The following is a 19086-nucleotide window of genomic DNA, read 5'->3' as shown; positions in this document are numbered from 1 at the left end:
TTTAACGATGCTGAATTTGTGTTAATGTTGAAGCATTCTATAAATTTAACGATGCTGAATTTGTGTTAATTGCTGGGTTTGGAAGGTTGGGTTTGTACTTAGCAGTAGATGCTTCTTCGTACGCTTTTGTGGCTTATAGGGAACAGTCTTGGGTGCTACAAGATCATATTTTGAGAGACAATGGGATATGTGGTATGGACTCGAATTTTGATAATGCTTTGGATGGTCTTCGTGGTACGATTCCAGATTTTGATGTTAGCAGTTTTGCTAGCAAAGACACCGTCCTCCTAAAGCAGAACATGTTTTGGCGAGTGTTCTTTTTAGTAAAAAATGTTCAAGATCTGGAAGTTAAGTTTGACATGACCACGAGACAGAAGACAGTTTTAGGATGTTTGCAAACAGCACATGCTTAGGATTTTCTTCTAGCTATCCCGATTGATGGGTTAGGTCAGCATATGTCACCAGTGGAGTACCGTACTATCCTTAGATATCGCCTTATGATTCCACTATTTCCTATTGATGAGGTGTGCCATGTTTGTCGTGAAGCGTGTCTGGATACTTTTGGGGAGCATTTCGTTCATTGTAAGGAGCTTTTCGGCTTTAAGTACATACATGACTTTGTTAGAGATGTACTTTTTGATATATTCAGATGGGCGGGAGTATCAGTGAAGAAGGAGGCGCCTATGAATTTCCTGACTGACCCACTAGATAGAAGATCAACACCCAGGTTTGCAGATGTTATGGCGTATGGATGGGTAGGAGGAAAACATGCATGTGCAGACTTGACTCGGGTTTCATCACTTGTGGGATTAGGTGTCGGGCCTTTTACGGTGGGACAGACAACCCTAAACGTTGCGTCAAGCAAAGTAGCCAAACATGAGAAAGCGTGTTCTGACAATCAACATGCTTTTATACCATTTGCTTTTGACACTTTCAGTTTCCTAGCACCAGAGGTTGTTGACCTTCTACATAGAGTTGAAAAGGTCATGCATATTAATGTCATGTCTCCTAGATCCCTGAATGTTGTGTTTACGAGTACTGGTTTTGCCATCCAAAAAGACTTGACGGCGCAATTATTGCTCGCTTGCCTTCTATTCAAGTGTAATGGTTTATATATATACACAATAACTAGATTAATGAATACATTTTTTTTAGTAAAAGTACATATTTAATCCTAAATTATATAACGTGTGATCAAACTATTTCCATTCTTAATTTTCTCTTTAAAATGTTACAAATTATCAAAGTAAAAAAGATATGCACTCCCTCGATCTCCTAATATTTGGTCTATAAGATTTGGGTTGGAAAAACATGTTTAATTGTAGGGTCTTGTTAACATATCAAGGAGGTTAAAACTTTTTGTTAATATATTTGGAATACTTCAATCTTCACAGTTTCAATCTCTAAACAAAAATTAAGCAGAGACCAAACTGTACAGGCCCGCATCACACTAGCATTACAAAACTCTTCCCAATTCAATTGCACACTTCCTCCCAGATGACTAAAAAAAGTCTTGCCTCCAATGAAATTGGGAGTTCAGGTACGATGATATCAATAATTCTTATGCCCGATATCATCAAGGTACACAAGTTTTTGTTAACTTGCAACCTGATCAACCTCAGCTCCTCAATAATACCCCAATAACTTCGAAATGAAACCACTCAAACTAATACAATCCTCCGTTTAACTTTGCAACATCTCCACCCAGCTGAACTATAAATTGTGTGGCTAATTCACCCACTCACTCACACATATATTAGTCTGATATAACCATGTTACTATTAACCCATTCAAATCTTGAAAATTGTTCCAAACTTCTAGTATGTCATCTAGAAAAACCATCTATAGCTATAAAAACAAAAAGGAACCAAGTCTTGCAAACCAATGCAACCAATTTTAAAACAACGGAATGAACTCGTCCTACAAATAACGAACCAACCTGGAAAAAATTATACACTAGTCCAGACACACCAAGCACTTCTACTAACTCCAAATAACTACAAAACTTTCAGTCGTAGCCCCACCCTCGCTGGAAAACCTTCAACCTCCACCATTCAAGCATTTTATCAGATGTAAAATACACTGTCCAAAGAATATGTAAAGCCTTTCACCACCATGTGATCGTTTTCATGTGGGACGAGTCCCTCATGATCTTTGATAGAAAGGGTGATACCGTGGACTAAAGGAAAACACCAAAAAGATGTGTGTACCTTATTAACTAGCGCCCACATCTCCTTATGGCCAAACTATACCCCCCCTCCCCGTGGGAACCTTCGGTGATGGTGTTTAGAGCATGTTTGATTGGAGTTTTTTGTGACTTGGATTTGTTGTACACCTTCTCCAGTCACTTGGTTTCTTTGAGGCGTATTTAAATCATAGTCATCCTTTCTTATCGTTCGGCAGTAGTTGTGGATCTTTTCTCAAATGGTGTTTCTAGGAAAGTTTTTCTATTTTCCCATAGACGGCGCCAAGTGTTCTTGATAGAATTTGTAGGGGGTATGTACTTAGGTTTAGTTACTCTCGAGTGTACAGAGGTAGATGAAATTATGTCATATTTTGGGAGTCTTCTCCTATACATATACATGGTGTAGGCACAATTAACTTCGTGTTATGGTTAAAGTGGTGGGTTGAATCCCTTGCTCGGATAGTTGTCCACGCCATTAATCTCGTAATCACTAAGTCTTGATTACTCTGACTAACTCAACGGTGACCTAGATAAGAGTTGTTCTTGACTCAAGAAGTTGACTAAGATTTCTTGATAAATGTGTATGTTCGGCCATGTGTTATGATACTTGAATGTAGGCCTTAGCGTCCATATTAATTAAGGGTCGAGCGACAGTCCAAAATCCATATTGGTACATTGTTTAAAACTGTTACATCATCAATGTATATAAAAATTTAATCAATGATTTAATTGAGTGAACGAGAGCATCCAGATAATAATCGATAGTATGTGAGGCCCAAAACAGGTTTTAATATACGAGTTTTTTTGTGCGCAAGTGTGATCTCTTTGTTTATAAAATCTAATGAAAATAATATTTTGTTGGGCCTAAAGCGAGTGTTTTAGCGGCCATACCCTTGGGTCGTGTGGAGTGAATGAATACCTTTGTTTTGCATAATATGAAAACTATTCACATCTTTACTATAGTTAAATAATCTTAACGTACAATGTTTAAAATCACTTGAAGACGATCGTAAAATGATCCTTAATTTTGCTTTAATTGATAAAAAAAACAATTCATCCCACTTTTGTAAAATAGTATATTAAGGTGGATTCTAGGGTGAGGGTTCAAGTAAGTCCCTCACCGGTGTACCACTAAATTAAACCATTAGATTTAATACACGGTCTAGATGTGTCAAAAATAAAGAAGAGAGTATTTATAGATTTCCACACACAAATCTTCCCCTGAATCTCCCATCTGTGTAACTGCGTCCTCTTATACACTGCTTCAATGGTGAAATTTCACAAGATCTCTAATCTCACTTCCAACCAAGTGTCTTGTTTTTTTGTGATTAATCCAAATCCATTGAATTGAAATTATGTACACGTATAACTACAGCATGGTGATAATCAAGGTGGCCATATAATATGTAACTAAGTTAGTATTTCAAAGACAAATACAAGTGTGTCCGAGAGTTTCTCACCAAACAAACAACAATTTTTTTGAGATTGAAAGAGGAAAAGTGTTTAGATTTCATATTAGTATTTAATTTTAATCTTCTTTCCCCTCCTTTATTACATCCCACTTCTCTCTAAAACGTACCCGAAGAAAGAAAAAATGTTTCTAGAATCGAGATCCAATTTTTAATTTTTGAAGAAAAAATTGTCCACACATAACCTAGATAAAAAATTGTAGAGAATTTAGATGGAGACGGAGATTGTTCGCCGGAAGATGCCGAAGTTGCGAGTAAAAAGAAAGTGAATCAAAGAGGAGTGGTTTGATCTGGTGCGGTAATGACTACCAAATGTTATGTAGGGCAATTTAATCTGATGGTGAAATTTAATGGTACACCGGTGAGGGATTTAATTGAACCCTCACCCTAGAATCCACCAAAAATATATTCATCGTTAGTTGGATTTTTTTTAGGCTAATTGATGTAGAGGGATCTACAACGTCCTAAGTAGAATAAATAAAAGTAAAGAGTATAAAGAATTCGGAGGGCAAAAAACAAGACCTAGTGACACAAAAAACCAACTCAGTTGGGTAATACAAAGTAGATTTCTGCTCTTTATCCAAACACGTTTGCTCATTCCCAAAGTAAATGACATTTTTGCCCTTACGCATGTTAACTCACGTAGCGTGAGTTAACTCACGACATTTATAAGGGTAACGTGACTTAAATTGCGCTACGTGACTTAAGTCAGTTTCCAGCAACACAAAACCTCCATTCCTCCATTTCTCAACTTTTCAAAAAATGAAATTTTCACCCCCAAATCGGAATTTCACCATTCTTGCGCCATTCAAACCAAATATCGTCCACAATATCAAGCAAGTGATTATTATACTACTTCTTTGCATTATTTTGGTTGAAATTTTCGAATTTTTGTAGAAAATTAACATTTTTAGGTTTTTAAAAATTTGTCTTGCATGTTAAAAATTATGATTGTTGGTGATGATTTAACTTAGGAATTGTTGTTTAGATGTTGTTTAGGATACAATGTGGTAGTTTAGGATTTAGAAAATGTTAGATTACATAGTTGTTTGAAAAATGCACACTACGTGTTCGGTGAAATGTCTCAATGATACTTTTTTTGTTTTTTTGGATTGTTAATGATGTAATTAGTTAGAGCTATGTTTGTTAATGTTGATGATAGTTAATTTGACTGCAATGTGGTAGTTTATGGATTCAAATGACATTGTCGACATTATAGTGTTGTTGTTGTATTATTAAAGATGACACATGTTTTGCTGTTTAAATTATGTGCAAATGTGTTAAAGCTTTTTTGGTTTTTGTGCAGATATGTCTGAGCAGGAGAGGAATGACAGTTTTAGGGCTGGGAGGCGTGCCCCTACTGGTAGTGCACGGAGGGAGAAGCAAGCGTTACAGCCTCCGGCTGGTCGAGGTCGAGGGAGACTGGGGGGCCACGAGTCTTGCTACTGTTGATGTTGCGGGGGGATCAATGTCACAGACGGGTGCATCCCAGATTGTGGACCCGCCACATTACCAGCATGAGCAGCATTATCAGGAGCAGCCTGAATTTCAGCCGGGTTATCAGTATCAAGAGGGGTATGAGTATCACCATGGGTATCAGCCTCAGTTTCACGAGGGGTATCAGCCTGAGCAGCAGTATGTCGAGCCTCCTCAGCAGCAGCATCCTGAGCAGCAGCATGCAGAGCATGTTATGGAGGATGAGGATGGGGGCTTTCCAGGGGGCCTTACGAGTTGTCTCTTTTACCGGACTTCGGTAAACACGTGGCATGCAAGCTTTGGAACGATAATACAGTAAGTATAATTTGCTTTATTTAATTTAATGATATTTTACTATTATGTGAAGTTTATTTTACGTAGAATATGTTATGTTTATTTAATTTAAGTATAACTACGTAGAATATGTCATGCTTATTTTACATATTTAAGTATAATTGATTTATTTTTAACGTAGAATATATATAGTTTATTATTATGTCATGTTTATTTTACGTAGAATATTTATAGTTTATTATTATGTTATGTTTATTTTACATATTTAATTTTTTTTTTTTGTATTTCAGTTGCAACTGGATCGTAAGATGACTGGCATCTCGCACGGGAGGAAACTGAAGCTTTCTGTCTTGTCCCTTCCGTTGCCGGTAGATGATAACTCTTGGTTCTGGGAACCGGTTAATAGATCGGGTCTAAGGCCCCTCCTTCTGACTGGGTACGACAACATCTCCCACGGGTTAGTGTGTGCCATGGCTGAGAGATGGCATCAGGAGACCAGCAGCTTCCATATGCCTGTTAGGGAGATGACCATCACACTGGATGATGTTGCTTGTCTCCTAGGCATCCCCGTCGCTGGACGGCTCATTCAGGAGGAGGATTTAGATCATGACTATGTTGTAGATCTGTTGGTGACTCACCTTTTGTTTCCGGTGGAGGATGCGGTTGGGCAGATGACTGATTTTGGTGCCTCTGTCTCTTACACGACCATGAAAGACCGTTATGACCACCTGTTGAACAGGTGTAACCATTTGTTGGGGGAGGACTAATCTGAGGAGGAGGAGCAGGAGCTGAGTCGTATTAGGCTCGCCTGTGTCAAAGCGTTCTTGTTGCTCTTGCTTGGCTACACCCTTTTTGCCGGCAAGAACAGCAAAACCATTAGTCTGTTGTGGATGCTTGCGATTCGGGATTTGGCTAACATAGGCACGTGGTCATGGGCGCGATGGGACTTGCTTTTTTGTATGAGCAGCTGAATCTTACCTCAGACTCAAATGTTGGCTCAGTTGGTGGTTACATGAGCTTGCTTGTGGTAATATATTTTTTCTTCTTTTTTTAAGTAAATGTATAGTTTCTTGTATGACACTCGTGTGCTGATATAGATTTGTCTCTTTGTTTTTGCAGAGATGGGTTATAGCTCACTTTAGACATGAGGTTCCGAGGTCGAGATACCAAGATTACGACTGGGAGAACCCGTATGTGGGTAGATGGAAACGTCAAAGGGGGTTTAAACATGCTGACCATTTTAGAGGCTTGTTGGATTCGATGGAGCATTGTCATGTCACCTGGAGCCCGTACGAGCACTGACGAGACGTGACGCCTTTTCAGGACGTGTGCTGGTACTCTTGATGGATCATGGCCGGCAGACAGAGGATGGTGCGTCACTTGCCGGAGCGGGTGCTGAGGCAGTACGGACATGTTCAGAGGGTTCCCCGACCTCCTACTACGATTATGCCTCTTGCCCCAGCAGATGTGGCTGCTGACTTCTTAGAGTTTGCTCTGCATGTCGTTTCCCAGCAGCAGATACCGGACGACGAGCCTTGGAAGTATTCAGATACGTACATTAGGTGGTTCTATCGTGTATCCCATCCTCTCATCGTCAACCCTGCTCCAGAGCCTGACATTGTCATGGCGAGACCTGTCTATCGGGATATTCTTGTTGACCAGGAATGGGCCAGACATCCTCCCGATCCATTGCAGGTCATCAGCAGCATCAGAGGCAGAGTGGAGCATGCGATGCAGATTTCGGAGGTGGTTTCAAATCCACTCTTCTTCGGCATTTTGGTGGGCCTCCGTACCGATTATAGCGTGTTTGAGCAGCAGCCGGTTCCGAGGAGGAGGTCTAGGAGTCCGCAGGAGCAGCAGTATGGTCTTTAGTTTATGACTTGTTTTTTTATGACTTTTTGGATGTTTGTAGTATTTTCTTGACATTTTGGTTGTACTACTTTTACATTTGCACGGTTGGGCTTATTTATGACATTTACGTTATTTTCGTTAAAATTGTGTTTCTAAAATTATTCGTTCTCTAAATTATTCGTTCTGGTTGAATCAATGAATGGTTGTAACAAAATTATTATTGAATAGTTGCATGTTCACTAAACAGGGAATGAAGGAACAAAGGCAGCAGCTACTGCCACTGCCGCTGCCAGTCTGGTCTGCAGCGTGCATAGCACCAGCACCAGCGTGAGTTAACTCACGCTAGTTTTAAAACTAGCGTGACTTAACTCACGCTACTCATTGTATGTTTTGGTGGATGCTTTGTACCAGTGTTAGAACTAGCGTGACTTAAGTCAAGTAACGTGACTTAAGTTGCGTTTCGTTTTGCACTAGCGTAAGTTAAGTCACGCTACTTGTGTTAAGTCACGTACCATGTTGCACTAGCGCACGTTAAGTTGCGTAAGGGTAAAAAGGTCATTTACTTTGGGAATGAGCAAAACAGTTTGGGTAAAGAGCAGAATTCTACAAAGTAACCATAAAGGGTAAAGAGCACGGATCCTAGTCCAAAACAAACAATCTCACACCGCTTGTATAGTTCAATGGATCCGTTTACATAAGAGAATCCAAATTTAAAAAATAACTAGACTTTTGACCCGTGCGCGCACAGGTCTTTTTGTTAAACATAAAACAGTTAAAATTGTTCTAATTAGTTTTTTTAAAAAATTTACAAACAAAAAAGATGTTAATTTTGTATGATTAGTATTTCTAAACAATGAAATAGTAAATGATGAATTCTCTAAGACAATGAGATTCTAATATGAGTTTTCTAAGAATCCTTAGATAATAGACCAAGAAATTGCGACAATACTAAATAGGAAAACTGTCAAAATTGGTGTAAACATCTCAAACTAAAAAAAAAAAAAACGCAAAAAGGATATTCCAATTCTCAAAAAAATATGCATATCGATAAAATGCATGTTAAATTAGAATACCAGTTAAACAGTGGCATGAGAGGAAGGTTGTAAGGTCACGTCCTTCCATTTGCAAATATCAAAATATAAGATTCTTCTGCTGTCTGTGTAATTTACCACGGTTTAGGTTTTTTTTTTTTTAAGAGAAACACGGTTTAGGGTTTGCTATATATAGCCGAGTGTGCATGAAAATTAGGGTAGCCGAGTTTGCATGGAAATTAGGGTATTCTGTTTGTAAACGTATTAAATAAGTGTACAACAAATTGTCAAAAAAAAAGTCTACATAAACAATAGATATATATAAACGATGACACAACATGATAGGAATGAAAAGCTCATTAGTAAGGAGAAATATTAGGGATTGTTGCATTTCAGAGGGAATTTGTTAGGTTAAATTGGTGCGCTGCATTTTAGATGGAATTTGTCAGGTTAAATTGTTGCTAACCTAATGCAGCATTTTATATGAAAATTATTAGGTTAAGTTGCTGTAGACCTGATAAAATTAATAAACAAGGATGCAATATGTGAGCCGAATAGCTCTGAACCCATATCTTGATATGTGTTTAATCAACTTAATCGACTATTGAATTACTCCCTCCGGTCACTATTATAAGCAAAAAACAACTTTTTAGATTCATTCATTAAATGATGTATTTAGTCAATAATATAGACCAAATACATCATTTAATGAATGAACCTAAAAAGTTGTTTTTTGCTTATAATAGTGACCGGAGCGAGTATATAGTTACACATTTTGTATTTATCCAAGACTTTGTCTGTTTGATCATTAAGATAAAAAGAAACGGAGGGAGTAGTAATCAACGGTTGGGTTGATTAAACTGAATGTTTATAATAATGATTTGTTAAGCTGAGTAACATAACTCGAAATCGCTTTTGAAGTAACTTGATCCCTCCTTAAAAATCAATATTTTTTTATCGTTTTATAATTTGGTAAGTACTTGCATCCATTACTTTATCGTTTTTTTCCATTACTAGCGAAAAATGGGCACTCACGTGTCTGTCTTTCCGTTCTTTTTATTGCGCTAACGTTTGAAAATTATGAATGATGTTTTTTTTATGAAATTTTGATTTTAATTAAAACTAAAAAAAATATAAATGTTTGTTGCTTTGAAGTTATAAAAAATCAAATTAACCATGATTATCTATTTCAACGACACAGACAATAATAAAATATAACAAAAAATATAATCTAAATTCTTTTTTAACGACATCAACAACAATTTTATTATAGAAAAATTGTTTAAAGGTATAATTGGAATGATGAAAAAGTAATTATAAATATACTCATCTAGTTTGTTACGCTTTTTAAATGATAAAGGTAAAAAAAAACAAAAAAATATATACTCATATCGTGTTTGTTACATTTGTTTTTATATTTACATTTATTCTTATCTATTTGTTACATGTGTTATTTGTATCGAAAATTGAGTGTATTTTTGGAAAGTGTTGAAAGGGGTAGTAAGTAAAGATTATCGTGTTTGTTACATTTGTTTTTATATTTACATTTATTCTTATCTATTTGTTACATGTGTTATTTGTATCGAAAATTGAGTGTATTTTTGGAAAGTGTTGAAAGGGGTAGTAAGTAAAGATTAAGTAGATTCATAAACAATTATGAAAATAGTAATATTAACGTATATAAAATATTATAAAATTGGGTGCTAATTAAGTAAAATAAAATCATAACCAGCTATATATAATATTCCTTTCGAAATTATTTATCAAATAAAAAATCTTATCATTAACTAATTTCTGTATATTTGAAATTTCTTAGAAACAACATTAGTAATAAATCCACTTGTCAAAAAAAACATAATAATAAATCTTCTCCAAAAAAAACGTCATAGGTAAATAAATAAATAAATCATAAACTTTTTTATCCTTACTTTATAAATGTTAGAAAAACATAAATACTATTGAATTTAGTTAAAAAAATACCCTGACTTTCCTATCCATGATGTGCCTAAAAATGATATATTCTTTTTCCTTTTTGTTTAAATTATGAGATATTCTTTTTTCTTTTTTTTGACTCAATGAGATATTCTTTTCTGAATACAAAACGATCAATTCTTTGCCAACAAGGGTATTCATTTGCATCTAACCACATAAACGTCTATATTAAATCAGGTTGTAAAAAAAATTATTAAAAAAATTGGTCAAAAAATTTATAAGGTTGTCAAAAAATAAAAAATAAACCTATATCAAATGAGGTCATATTATTTTATTTTTTTTACAAATGGGCATATGTTGCGTTTAAGTTACACACAAAGATCCTATATTAAGTCCACAATTTTTAATTCAACTAGTAAAAATACCGAAATTGTTAAGTTGGTCGTGGTAATTTGGATTTGAACTCCGACACCTCCATTTATGTGTCTGAATTTTTAATGATTATTATCACTTCGTCTATCTAAAAAAACATTGTATATTGGCAAGACCAATTGATAGTAAAAGTTTAATTTTGTAATCTTTATCAACAAATTTCAAATTATGTCGTCATTAGTGTCCCTATAATTAATGAGTACTTCTCCTTACCCAATTTTTAAATAAAAAATAAGATAAAAAAAATGTGTCAATGATTGAAATTACAATACCATATATTTAAAATGTTAACAACAATGTCGTGTGATCTTAGGATTCGTATAACAATGTACATTTGATTCATATTATAAAGGAGTTCAAACTCCATCTATTAATTAGGGTATCATCACTTAAACAGTTGAACTCGAATGGTTAATAAACTTCAGTTAAGACGAATCGTTTGAAAGAATTTAATTTAAAATTTTGTCTAAAACAATCTTTGGTAGACTTTAATTACTTACCTTATGGCAGAAATTTAGATATACATGTGCCCCTTTCTTGAGAATTAGTTGGTTTAGACAAATAAAAGAACAAGTTTAATAAGGTAAGTACATGATCAGAATATTCCTTATATAAGCCGTTCATATTATTTTTTACAGAAGTAGTGCATATGTATGATGCCTTTCTTATGCTATAAATACTGCTTATAATTAAACCCATTTAGTTTATAGAATTATAATATAATAATATTTTTGTGAGGCAACTCCTCCAATGGCAGGTTTCAAACAACTCATCATGAGATGGAAGCTCAAGACTCTTCATCGACATCTCTTTCACTGCAATAACAATGTTGTTGTTCATGATTCTAATAAAACACGTACTAACAAAGTTCGATATTCTCCGTCCGGTTATATTTTTGTTTTTGTAGGGCATGAACGAAAGCGTTTTACAATTCCTCTAAGGTTCCTTAACCTTAATATTTTTAAGTGTCTACTTAGAGAAACTGAGGAGGAGTTTGGCCTTGGTGTTAAGGGTTGTTTGGTTCTCCCATGTGACATAGACCTTTTTAGAGAAATTGTGAAGCATGTCAAGAAAGATGAGCATAAGTACGGCAAATTTTCTTTGGAAGAGTTTGCAAACATGGTTTTCAATTCTTATGAGGAAAACAACAACATTCTCTTCACTCCTCTCCTGCAGAAAGCAACATGGTGTTGGTAGTTGTATAAAAAATAAATCATTGCTCTTTAATTTTATGTATATAGTTTTATTTAATATTGAATAATCATGTATAAATTGTATTAGGTATTTAAATTCATTATGTTAAAATTTCAATGTGAGTTAATTATGCGTACTATTTTTGTAGTGTACTCCCTTTGTTTGTTCATTGAATAATCAATGTATCATGTCTATAAATTTGATCAGATGCATTAATTATTTAATGAATCTAAAAAATTGTTTTTTGTTTATAAATGTGATCGGATGAAGTAACATTTTTTTTGATGTTTTTACTCATATTTGTATCTACTCTCAGATAAATATAACATTCGTGTCCGCACAATATATATAAATGTCCATGGATAATATTTTAATTTTTTTTATATCTTTATGGATATCCTTTAAGTAAGTAATCTACGAATTTTGTTTATTTTTTTCTGTAAAAAAAAAAAAATAAACAAAATCTTTTTTATAGTTATCCAAAATTTAACATTTCGATCTATTTACCAAGCCAAACAATGCTATATGTACATAAACAATATTTTTCACTTTAGATGTAAGAGTTGAACTGTGTGTAGAATTTTGCTGGGCATAGACAACACTTATTAAAAGTCTTTGCTGTCTCCTTAAAAAAAAAGTCTTTATTGTCAAATTATTTGCCAATTTTATATAATTAAACAACTTTCATATTATTATTTTTGAAAACGCACTCTTAATAAACTAGATAATTGATCTATTTAATCTACCTTGCAATTGTTGATCTTAAATCAAATTAAATTTTTTTTTTAGTTTTCGACAATTACTTTCAAATAGAATTTCTTAGTGTAACAAAAATAAAATAGAATTTCTTACAATTACTGTCTATAATATTCCAACTACACATAATTTTTATTAATTTGATGGGAGAGACATTACACGGTCAGTCATATGGTGTTTATAGCACTGATTAGGATTCATTTTTGAGTCTTTTCTTTAAGTTTTCATTTGTTTTAGTTGAATTTTTGTAAATAAATCATTTGAAGAGCATGGAGGAATGATTATGCGTACAAGACCTTGAACCTCGTTGAAATCATCCAAACCATACAACTTTGTGGCTGTGCTAAACTTTTTACTAGATCGATGTATCAAGTGATTTCTTGGGGTATAGTCACCACGAACTTTTTGGTGAGGAGAAATGAAACATGAAATGAAGAAACGCATAAGGTACAACTATTATCCAATGTGTCATGCGTACTATGAGTTGTGCATTGCGCACTTATGAAGAACTTGAAAGTGTGCAACTACTGGACAACACTCAATGTGTGTGTTGCGTGACGCGTAGCTTGAAAGAAAAACATAAATGTCTTGCGTTGCCTCAGATACAGCATGCGCTACGAACTGCGCATCGCGCACGTCAGTTACTTAAATTATGAATCGCGAATTCTAATGGATTTTTAGCGAACCAATCAAAGGAGAGAAAGGAGATGACATTGCTATTATAAAAGGAGGGCTTCAGGTCACACAAAATGTCTCATAGTTTGAATAAGAGAATAAAAAGCTATTAGGGGTTTGAGGAACAAAATGAGGAGACAGCACAGTGGAGGGAATAGAGAATGGCAGAGCAATGTCTTCTCATAGTTATTTTAATTTATTTTCATGTTATTTATTCTTCTCTTTACGTATAGTTAATTTCCGTTTGATTATGTTAAGTAAATGATCTTCTTTAAATATAATTGTTTTTCTTGGTTTTACTCAATTATGACTTGTTCGTAATTTTTTTTTGTATGTTTATGAATGTTCATAAAATGATTCGATCTCATTGACTATTAACCCTAGGCCGTAGCTGAGATATTAACCTAGTGACAAGTTAACATTTCCCTAATTTTAAACCTCCAAAAGGTACAAGCTCACTTAATAAATTAGAGGCTTATAACTAGAAAAAAAGTGCAAGCAACCTAATTATTGGCCTAGCTATTTTGTTCAAATGTCTTGAAACTCCTAGGCAAGTGGAGACAGGACACAATTACCAGCTAATCACTCTTTTTACCTTTATTTTAGGTAATCCAAACTTTACCATATGCATCCCCCCAATTTATGCATTCTAGTTACAGCTGACATTTTTTTTTCTTCTTTTAAGGATAGTTACAGCTGACATTGTTAAGTAGAATTTTCACGATACACGCGGAAACAAACTTATATAAATGTTATTACACGACGACAATTTAGTACATTGTCTAAGTGACCATCAAATTTTTGTCACCGATTATGGAGATTAATTTCAATGGGGTAATTAATGTTCTTAGTTTGAATTTATTTTATTTTATTTTCAATCTATTTTATATACACACGCACGCTCAGATAAAAGAAAAAAAAACATATATTTCGAAAACCATAAAAATATTTAGTGAAAAGGAGAAGGAAAACATGACATGTTATTAAAAGAGTTTAGTGAAAAAGAAAAAGTAATACAACATTGATTGTATTTCCTATATTTTTTTATAGAGGGTATTTCATATATTAAAATTAGCAAATAAGCAAATATTGCATTACAATATTTCTATTTCATCAATTGACATTAACTTCAATCTCTCTTAACAAAATAAAGAATATAAAATATTGAACATCAATTTCTTACTCCACTTATTCAAAATAAAAATAAGTTGGGATACGTTGAATCCACAATTAACTATAAGATAAGATAAGTTAACCTGCTTAATAAATTATAAAAAAAAATATGCGGAAACCAAGGATACATAAATAAGATTCGTAACAAATATTTATCAGTGAAGAGTATAAAAAACACAATACAAGTATTTATCATTGATTCTTTTAAAAAAACGTGTTTGTCGTTGATATATAAAAAAATACACGAGACAAATATTTGTCATTGATAAATAGTGAAAAAATGGGACAAGTATTAATCACTCAAAAAAAAACGGGACAAATATTATTTTTTTTGACAAAAACAATCAAGGGACAAATATATGTCATTGATAAAGGCAAAAGTTATTATGCATAAGGATTTCCTTATGCATGGTGTATAAGCAAATCAGAACCATTAGATCAAGGACAGGTGTTATAATCTGGTGCTTCAGCTCAAATATATCACAACCGTCTGATATTGCACACGTGTTCTAATCTTGAGCTTCAGATGCTACAGTGTTTCGTCCCTAACAAGATCGCTTTTCTCACCGTTTCCGTCGCCGGCGCCGTTTCACGATCACGATTCTCACTGTTTCTTGCCGTTCCGACGTGATTCTCAGCCTTGCTCGCTTCTCCGACGTTATTTTCACCCTTCTCTCCGACGTGATTCACCCTTGATTCGTGCGATTCAGGAATTCATCTTGATTTATCTTGATTCGTGCGATTCAGAAATTCATCACCGGCACCTCGATTCTCACTGTTTCTCGCTGCTGCAACTTGATTCTCGTCCTTTCTTCGCTTCTCCGACATGATTCTCACCTTTCTCTCCAACGTGTTTCTCACCTTCCTCCGACGTTATTCACTCCGACGTATTTCTCCGGCGAGTTATTCATTTATATGATTCAGTCTGTTAATTCGATGCAATCTGTGATATTTTTGCTAAATGCTACAAAACTGATGGTTGAATCATTGAAAATTATTGTTGATTATATAAAATTATTGTTGAATCATTGAATTGAAAACTGATGCTTTAAAATTGAAGTTAAGGATCATTGAATTGAAAACTGATGCTATAAAACTGAAGTAAACTGAATCATTGCAAATTATTGTTGTAGTAAGAATTTTACTTGATTGAATCATTGCAATGATTGAATCATTGCAATATGTGATATTTTAGTTCAGTTGATTACATCAGTTGATTACATCAGTTAATTTGATTCAATCTGTGATGTTTTTAACTCAATGTGAATATTCAACTGTGATTTTTTAACTCAATGCTATAAAACTGATGATTGAATCATTTAAAATAACTGTTGGAGTATGAGTGTTAGGGATAATTTGATAGCAATTTAGCTTATTACTCACCAAAACCATTTCCACAAGCCAATGGTTTTGGAGTACAACTCACCAAAACCATATCCACAGGACAATGGTTTTAGCATAGTTTTTCAGAGTTTTTCAGTAGTTTCAATTTATCATATCTAATGGTTTTTTTTGTTCTTAATAGTGTTTGTTGCTGTTTTCAATGGATTTGATATCAACTTCATCCGAGAGTGGACAATTGACGGTTGAAAATTCAGTTATTGATGCGGATAGTTCTCAATGTTACTCCTTTAGTGATAAAGAATCATGGAAGTCTTTGGTCTTTAAATCTATAAAAGAGATTGAAGATTTTTATTTTAATTATGCATATAACACTGGATTCTCTGTTAGGAGTATGTTGAAGTCCAAGAACAATTCACAAAATAAGAAATCGGATAAGGTACATTATGTGTGTTATGCTTGTAACAAAGAAGGTTTCAAGAAGGGAAGTCTGCTTAATCCTAAAAACAGGCCAACATGTGACAGTTCAGTTCTTGTTGAGTATGAGAAAGCTAAAGAAAAACCAGAGGAAAGGGTTGGTTGTAAAGCTGGAATATATTTGAAGTTGGATGAAGCGTTGAATGTCTATAAGATATATAGGTGGGAAGTTGATCACCGTCATCCATTACATAAACCAGAGCATTTGCGCTACTTGAGATCATTTTGAGAAGTAAATGAAGTTCAAGGACAACTTGCTTTAATAAATTCTAAAGCTGGAATGTCGATGAGAACATCTTATGAAGTGATGGGTCAAGGAGTTGGAGGCACGGAGAATCTTCCTTTTCGATTTTCGGACTTAAAGAACTATCTAATGACAACTCGTCAAAAGGAGATGGTGGCTGGTGAAGCAACTGTTATTCAAGAATTCTTTAGAAATGAAGCTCTCTCGAAACCAGGTTTTTACTATGATATCCAAGTTGATGTTGCAGAAGACATAGCTAGTATTTTTTGGGCAGATGGAATTATGCAACAACATTATGCTCTATTTGGTGATGTTGTCAGTTTTGATACAACTTACCGAACAAACAATAAATATCAGCCATTAGGTTAGTATTTTGTACTTCTCACAGTCGAACCCTATGTTATGTTTGGGTATCGACTGACCGAACTTCTGTAAATATTGTTTGACTGTTCTCATTGAGGGGTGGCCCTTTGGTACATCTTGTGCTGAAGTGGTTTCACTGTCGGTGTTAATATAATTCATTTTTGTTTCTTAAAAAAAAAAAATACACACGCACGCTCAGATAAAAGAAAAAAAAACATATATTTCGAAAACCATAAAAATATTTAGCTTTTTAATTTTGTTTTACTTTTTACACACTTAAAAAATTTACCTTTAATTTTAGTCATATCATTAATAAAAGTCTTTTATTATCAAAAAAAATATCTTTGTTTTTTATTGGTTTTGTTTCTATTCTAAAAAATTATAAAAAGATTTGTTTCTATTTTATATTTGTTTTTTAGTCATATCTTTGTTTTTTTTATTGGTTTTGTTTCTATTATAAAAAATTTGCTTCTAGTTTATATTTCTTATCAAATATTAAAAAAATTCCAAAAAGATTTACTTTTTATTTAGTTTTATTTTTAAATTAGATTTTCCCAAAATACTAAAAAGATTCACATCCCCCTAAAAAAAACTAAAAAAGATTCATTGTATTTTTTTTTCTTTTATTTGGTTTACTTTGATCACTTGCTTTATTTTCTTTAATTTTAGGGATATCAATCACTTTGGTCCCTGAATGTGTAAAGAGAGATCTCAATATTCCATCAATGTATCAAAATTTTAAAATAGTCTCTGATTATGCACTTTGTTAGTCAAAATAGTGTTTGATGCTAAAATAATCTCTCAATGCTCACAATAATTCTTTTTCATATAAGTACTAATATGACTATAAGTAAGAACTTATAAGAATTGATATATCAACAAGTATATTGAATGACTAATATGACAATATTAATGCAACATTTTAATTTTAGAAACTATTTTGACTAACGAAATGCATAACCATAGACTATTTTGAAATTTCTATACTTTGCGGAACTATTGTGACTACTCATTAAATATTTAGGGACCAAATTGATTATTACTCCTTAATTTTATGTCGTTTAAAAACAGTAATAATAAAAAATTTGTTGTACTCTTTATGTATATATTGGGAATCACCTTATTCCTACATCAAGAACGGACAAGCACAAATGTGCTTTATCGCCTTAGGCGCTAACAAATCATCGAATAATGTCGAAGCGAGTCACTCCAAACAAACCAAATTATGTCATAGACAAACTAAACCAATTCACAGAACCAAAAATATGAACAATGAAGAGCGTATCGTTGGATACTTCACTCCTTATGTTTGACCACTTCACTCAATTAGCCTTGCTTTTGCTTAGCATATCACTTTTTTTTTTTTTTGAAGGACTTAGCATATCACTTTATTACTTTGCCATTAGAATGTATTTTCCAAGCACCTCTTTTGCTATTGATGTGAAGACCACACATCCCTTTTTAAGAGATACACCCCAGTTGTCCATAATTAAGTTGGACATGTTCCACAGTAAGTTGGGTAGGAACGTAAGATTTTTCTTTTTGAGTGTTACTTTTCCCACCCTATGTCTTTCCTCGCGCGCCCTATTTTTTTTCTTCCAATTTTACCCCTTGTCCGGATTTTGTTTTCTGGATTTCATTGTTAGAAATTTGCAGATATATCCGGATTATATTACCCGGAATAGTGTTTTACCAGAACTTTTGCAATTGTAAGGTCTACAATTCGTAAAAGAAAATGCAAATAAACTAAAAAACATAAATAAAAAGACACAAACATAAAAACAATTCATTTTATTAATAATATGAACAATACATTACAATAATTTTCAAGCTTTCAAGCTTTTTAAGCTTATTATATAATATCCTAAATCTATTTCTAATCCTATCCTATTACATAAGTTATACCAGTGGCTCCAGCTCTAACTCCAGCCACTGATGAAGAGGAAAGAGGGTGGGAGGAAAGAAGATGGCGGGGAAGAAGAAAATCTGTTGGTGAATAGACAGAGGGGGCACAGGGGCCTCTAGGGAACAAGAGACCATGATGGTCAACATGACACCCAGACAAACCCACCTCAGATTCAGACTGACCCCTACCCTATTGACCGATCATATGACCCCTGATGGATTTCCAAAGAGGCCTCTTTCTATGAAAGGCCAACGATGGAAACACATCGTTGTAGAAGAGGAGAAGAG

General features: G+C 33.8%; 2 protein-coding genes and 1 pseudogene across 2 annotated transcripts; all 3 read left to right on the top strand.

Moving 5' to 3' along the window:
- The first annotated feature begins 6364 nt into the window (after window positions 1-6364).
- Window positions 6365-7296, top strand: LOC146934415 (uncharacterized). The gene is made up of 3 exons (XM_085707914.1): window positions 6365-6451; window positions 6544-6614; window positions 6786-7296. The coding sequence occupies exons 1-3, from the start codon at window positions 6365-6367 to the stop codon at window positions 7294-7296; spliced, it is 669 nt and encodes a 222-aa protein (XP_085564040.1).
- Window positions 7297-11420: 4124 nt separating this feature from the next.
- On the top strand, window positions 11421-11867 carry LOC146934414 (auxin-responsive protein SAUR71-like). Its single transcript, XM_085707913.1, has one exon. The coding sequence runs from the start codon at window positions 11421-11423 to the stop codon at window positions 11865-11867; it is 447 nt and encodes a 148-aa protein (XP_085564039.1).
- Window positions 11868-15540: 3673 nt separating this feature from the next.
- LOC146934413 (protein FAR1-RELATED SEQUENCE 5-like) lies at window positions 15541-16899 on the top strand (annotated as a pseudogene).
- The last annotated feature ends 2187 nt before the right edge of the window (window positions 16900-19086 follow it).

Source organism: Medicago sativa, chromosome 4, assembly GCF_051527215.1.
Source record: "Medicago sativa cultivar Bolivia chromosome 4, Bolivia_mono, whole genome shotgun sequence".
NCBI lineage: Eukaryota > Viridiplantae > Streptophyta > Magnoliopsida > Fabales > Fabaceae > Medicago > Medicago sativa.
The sequence above is the reverse complement of the archived record's forward strand: the minus strand, read 5'-3'. Positions and strand labels throughout refer to the sequence as shown.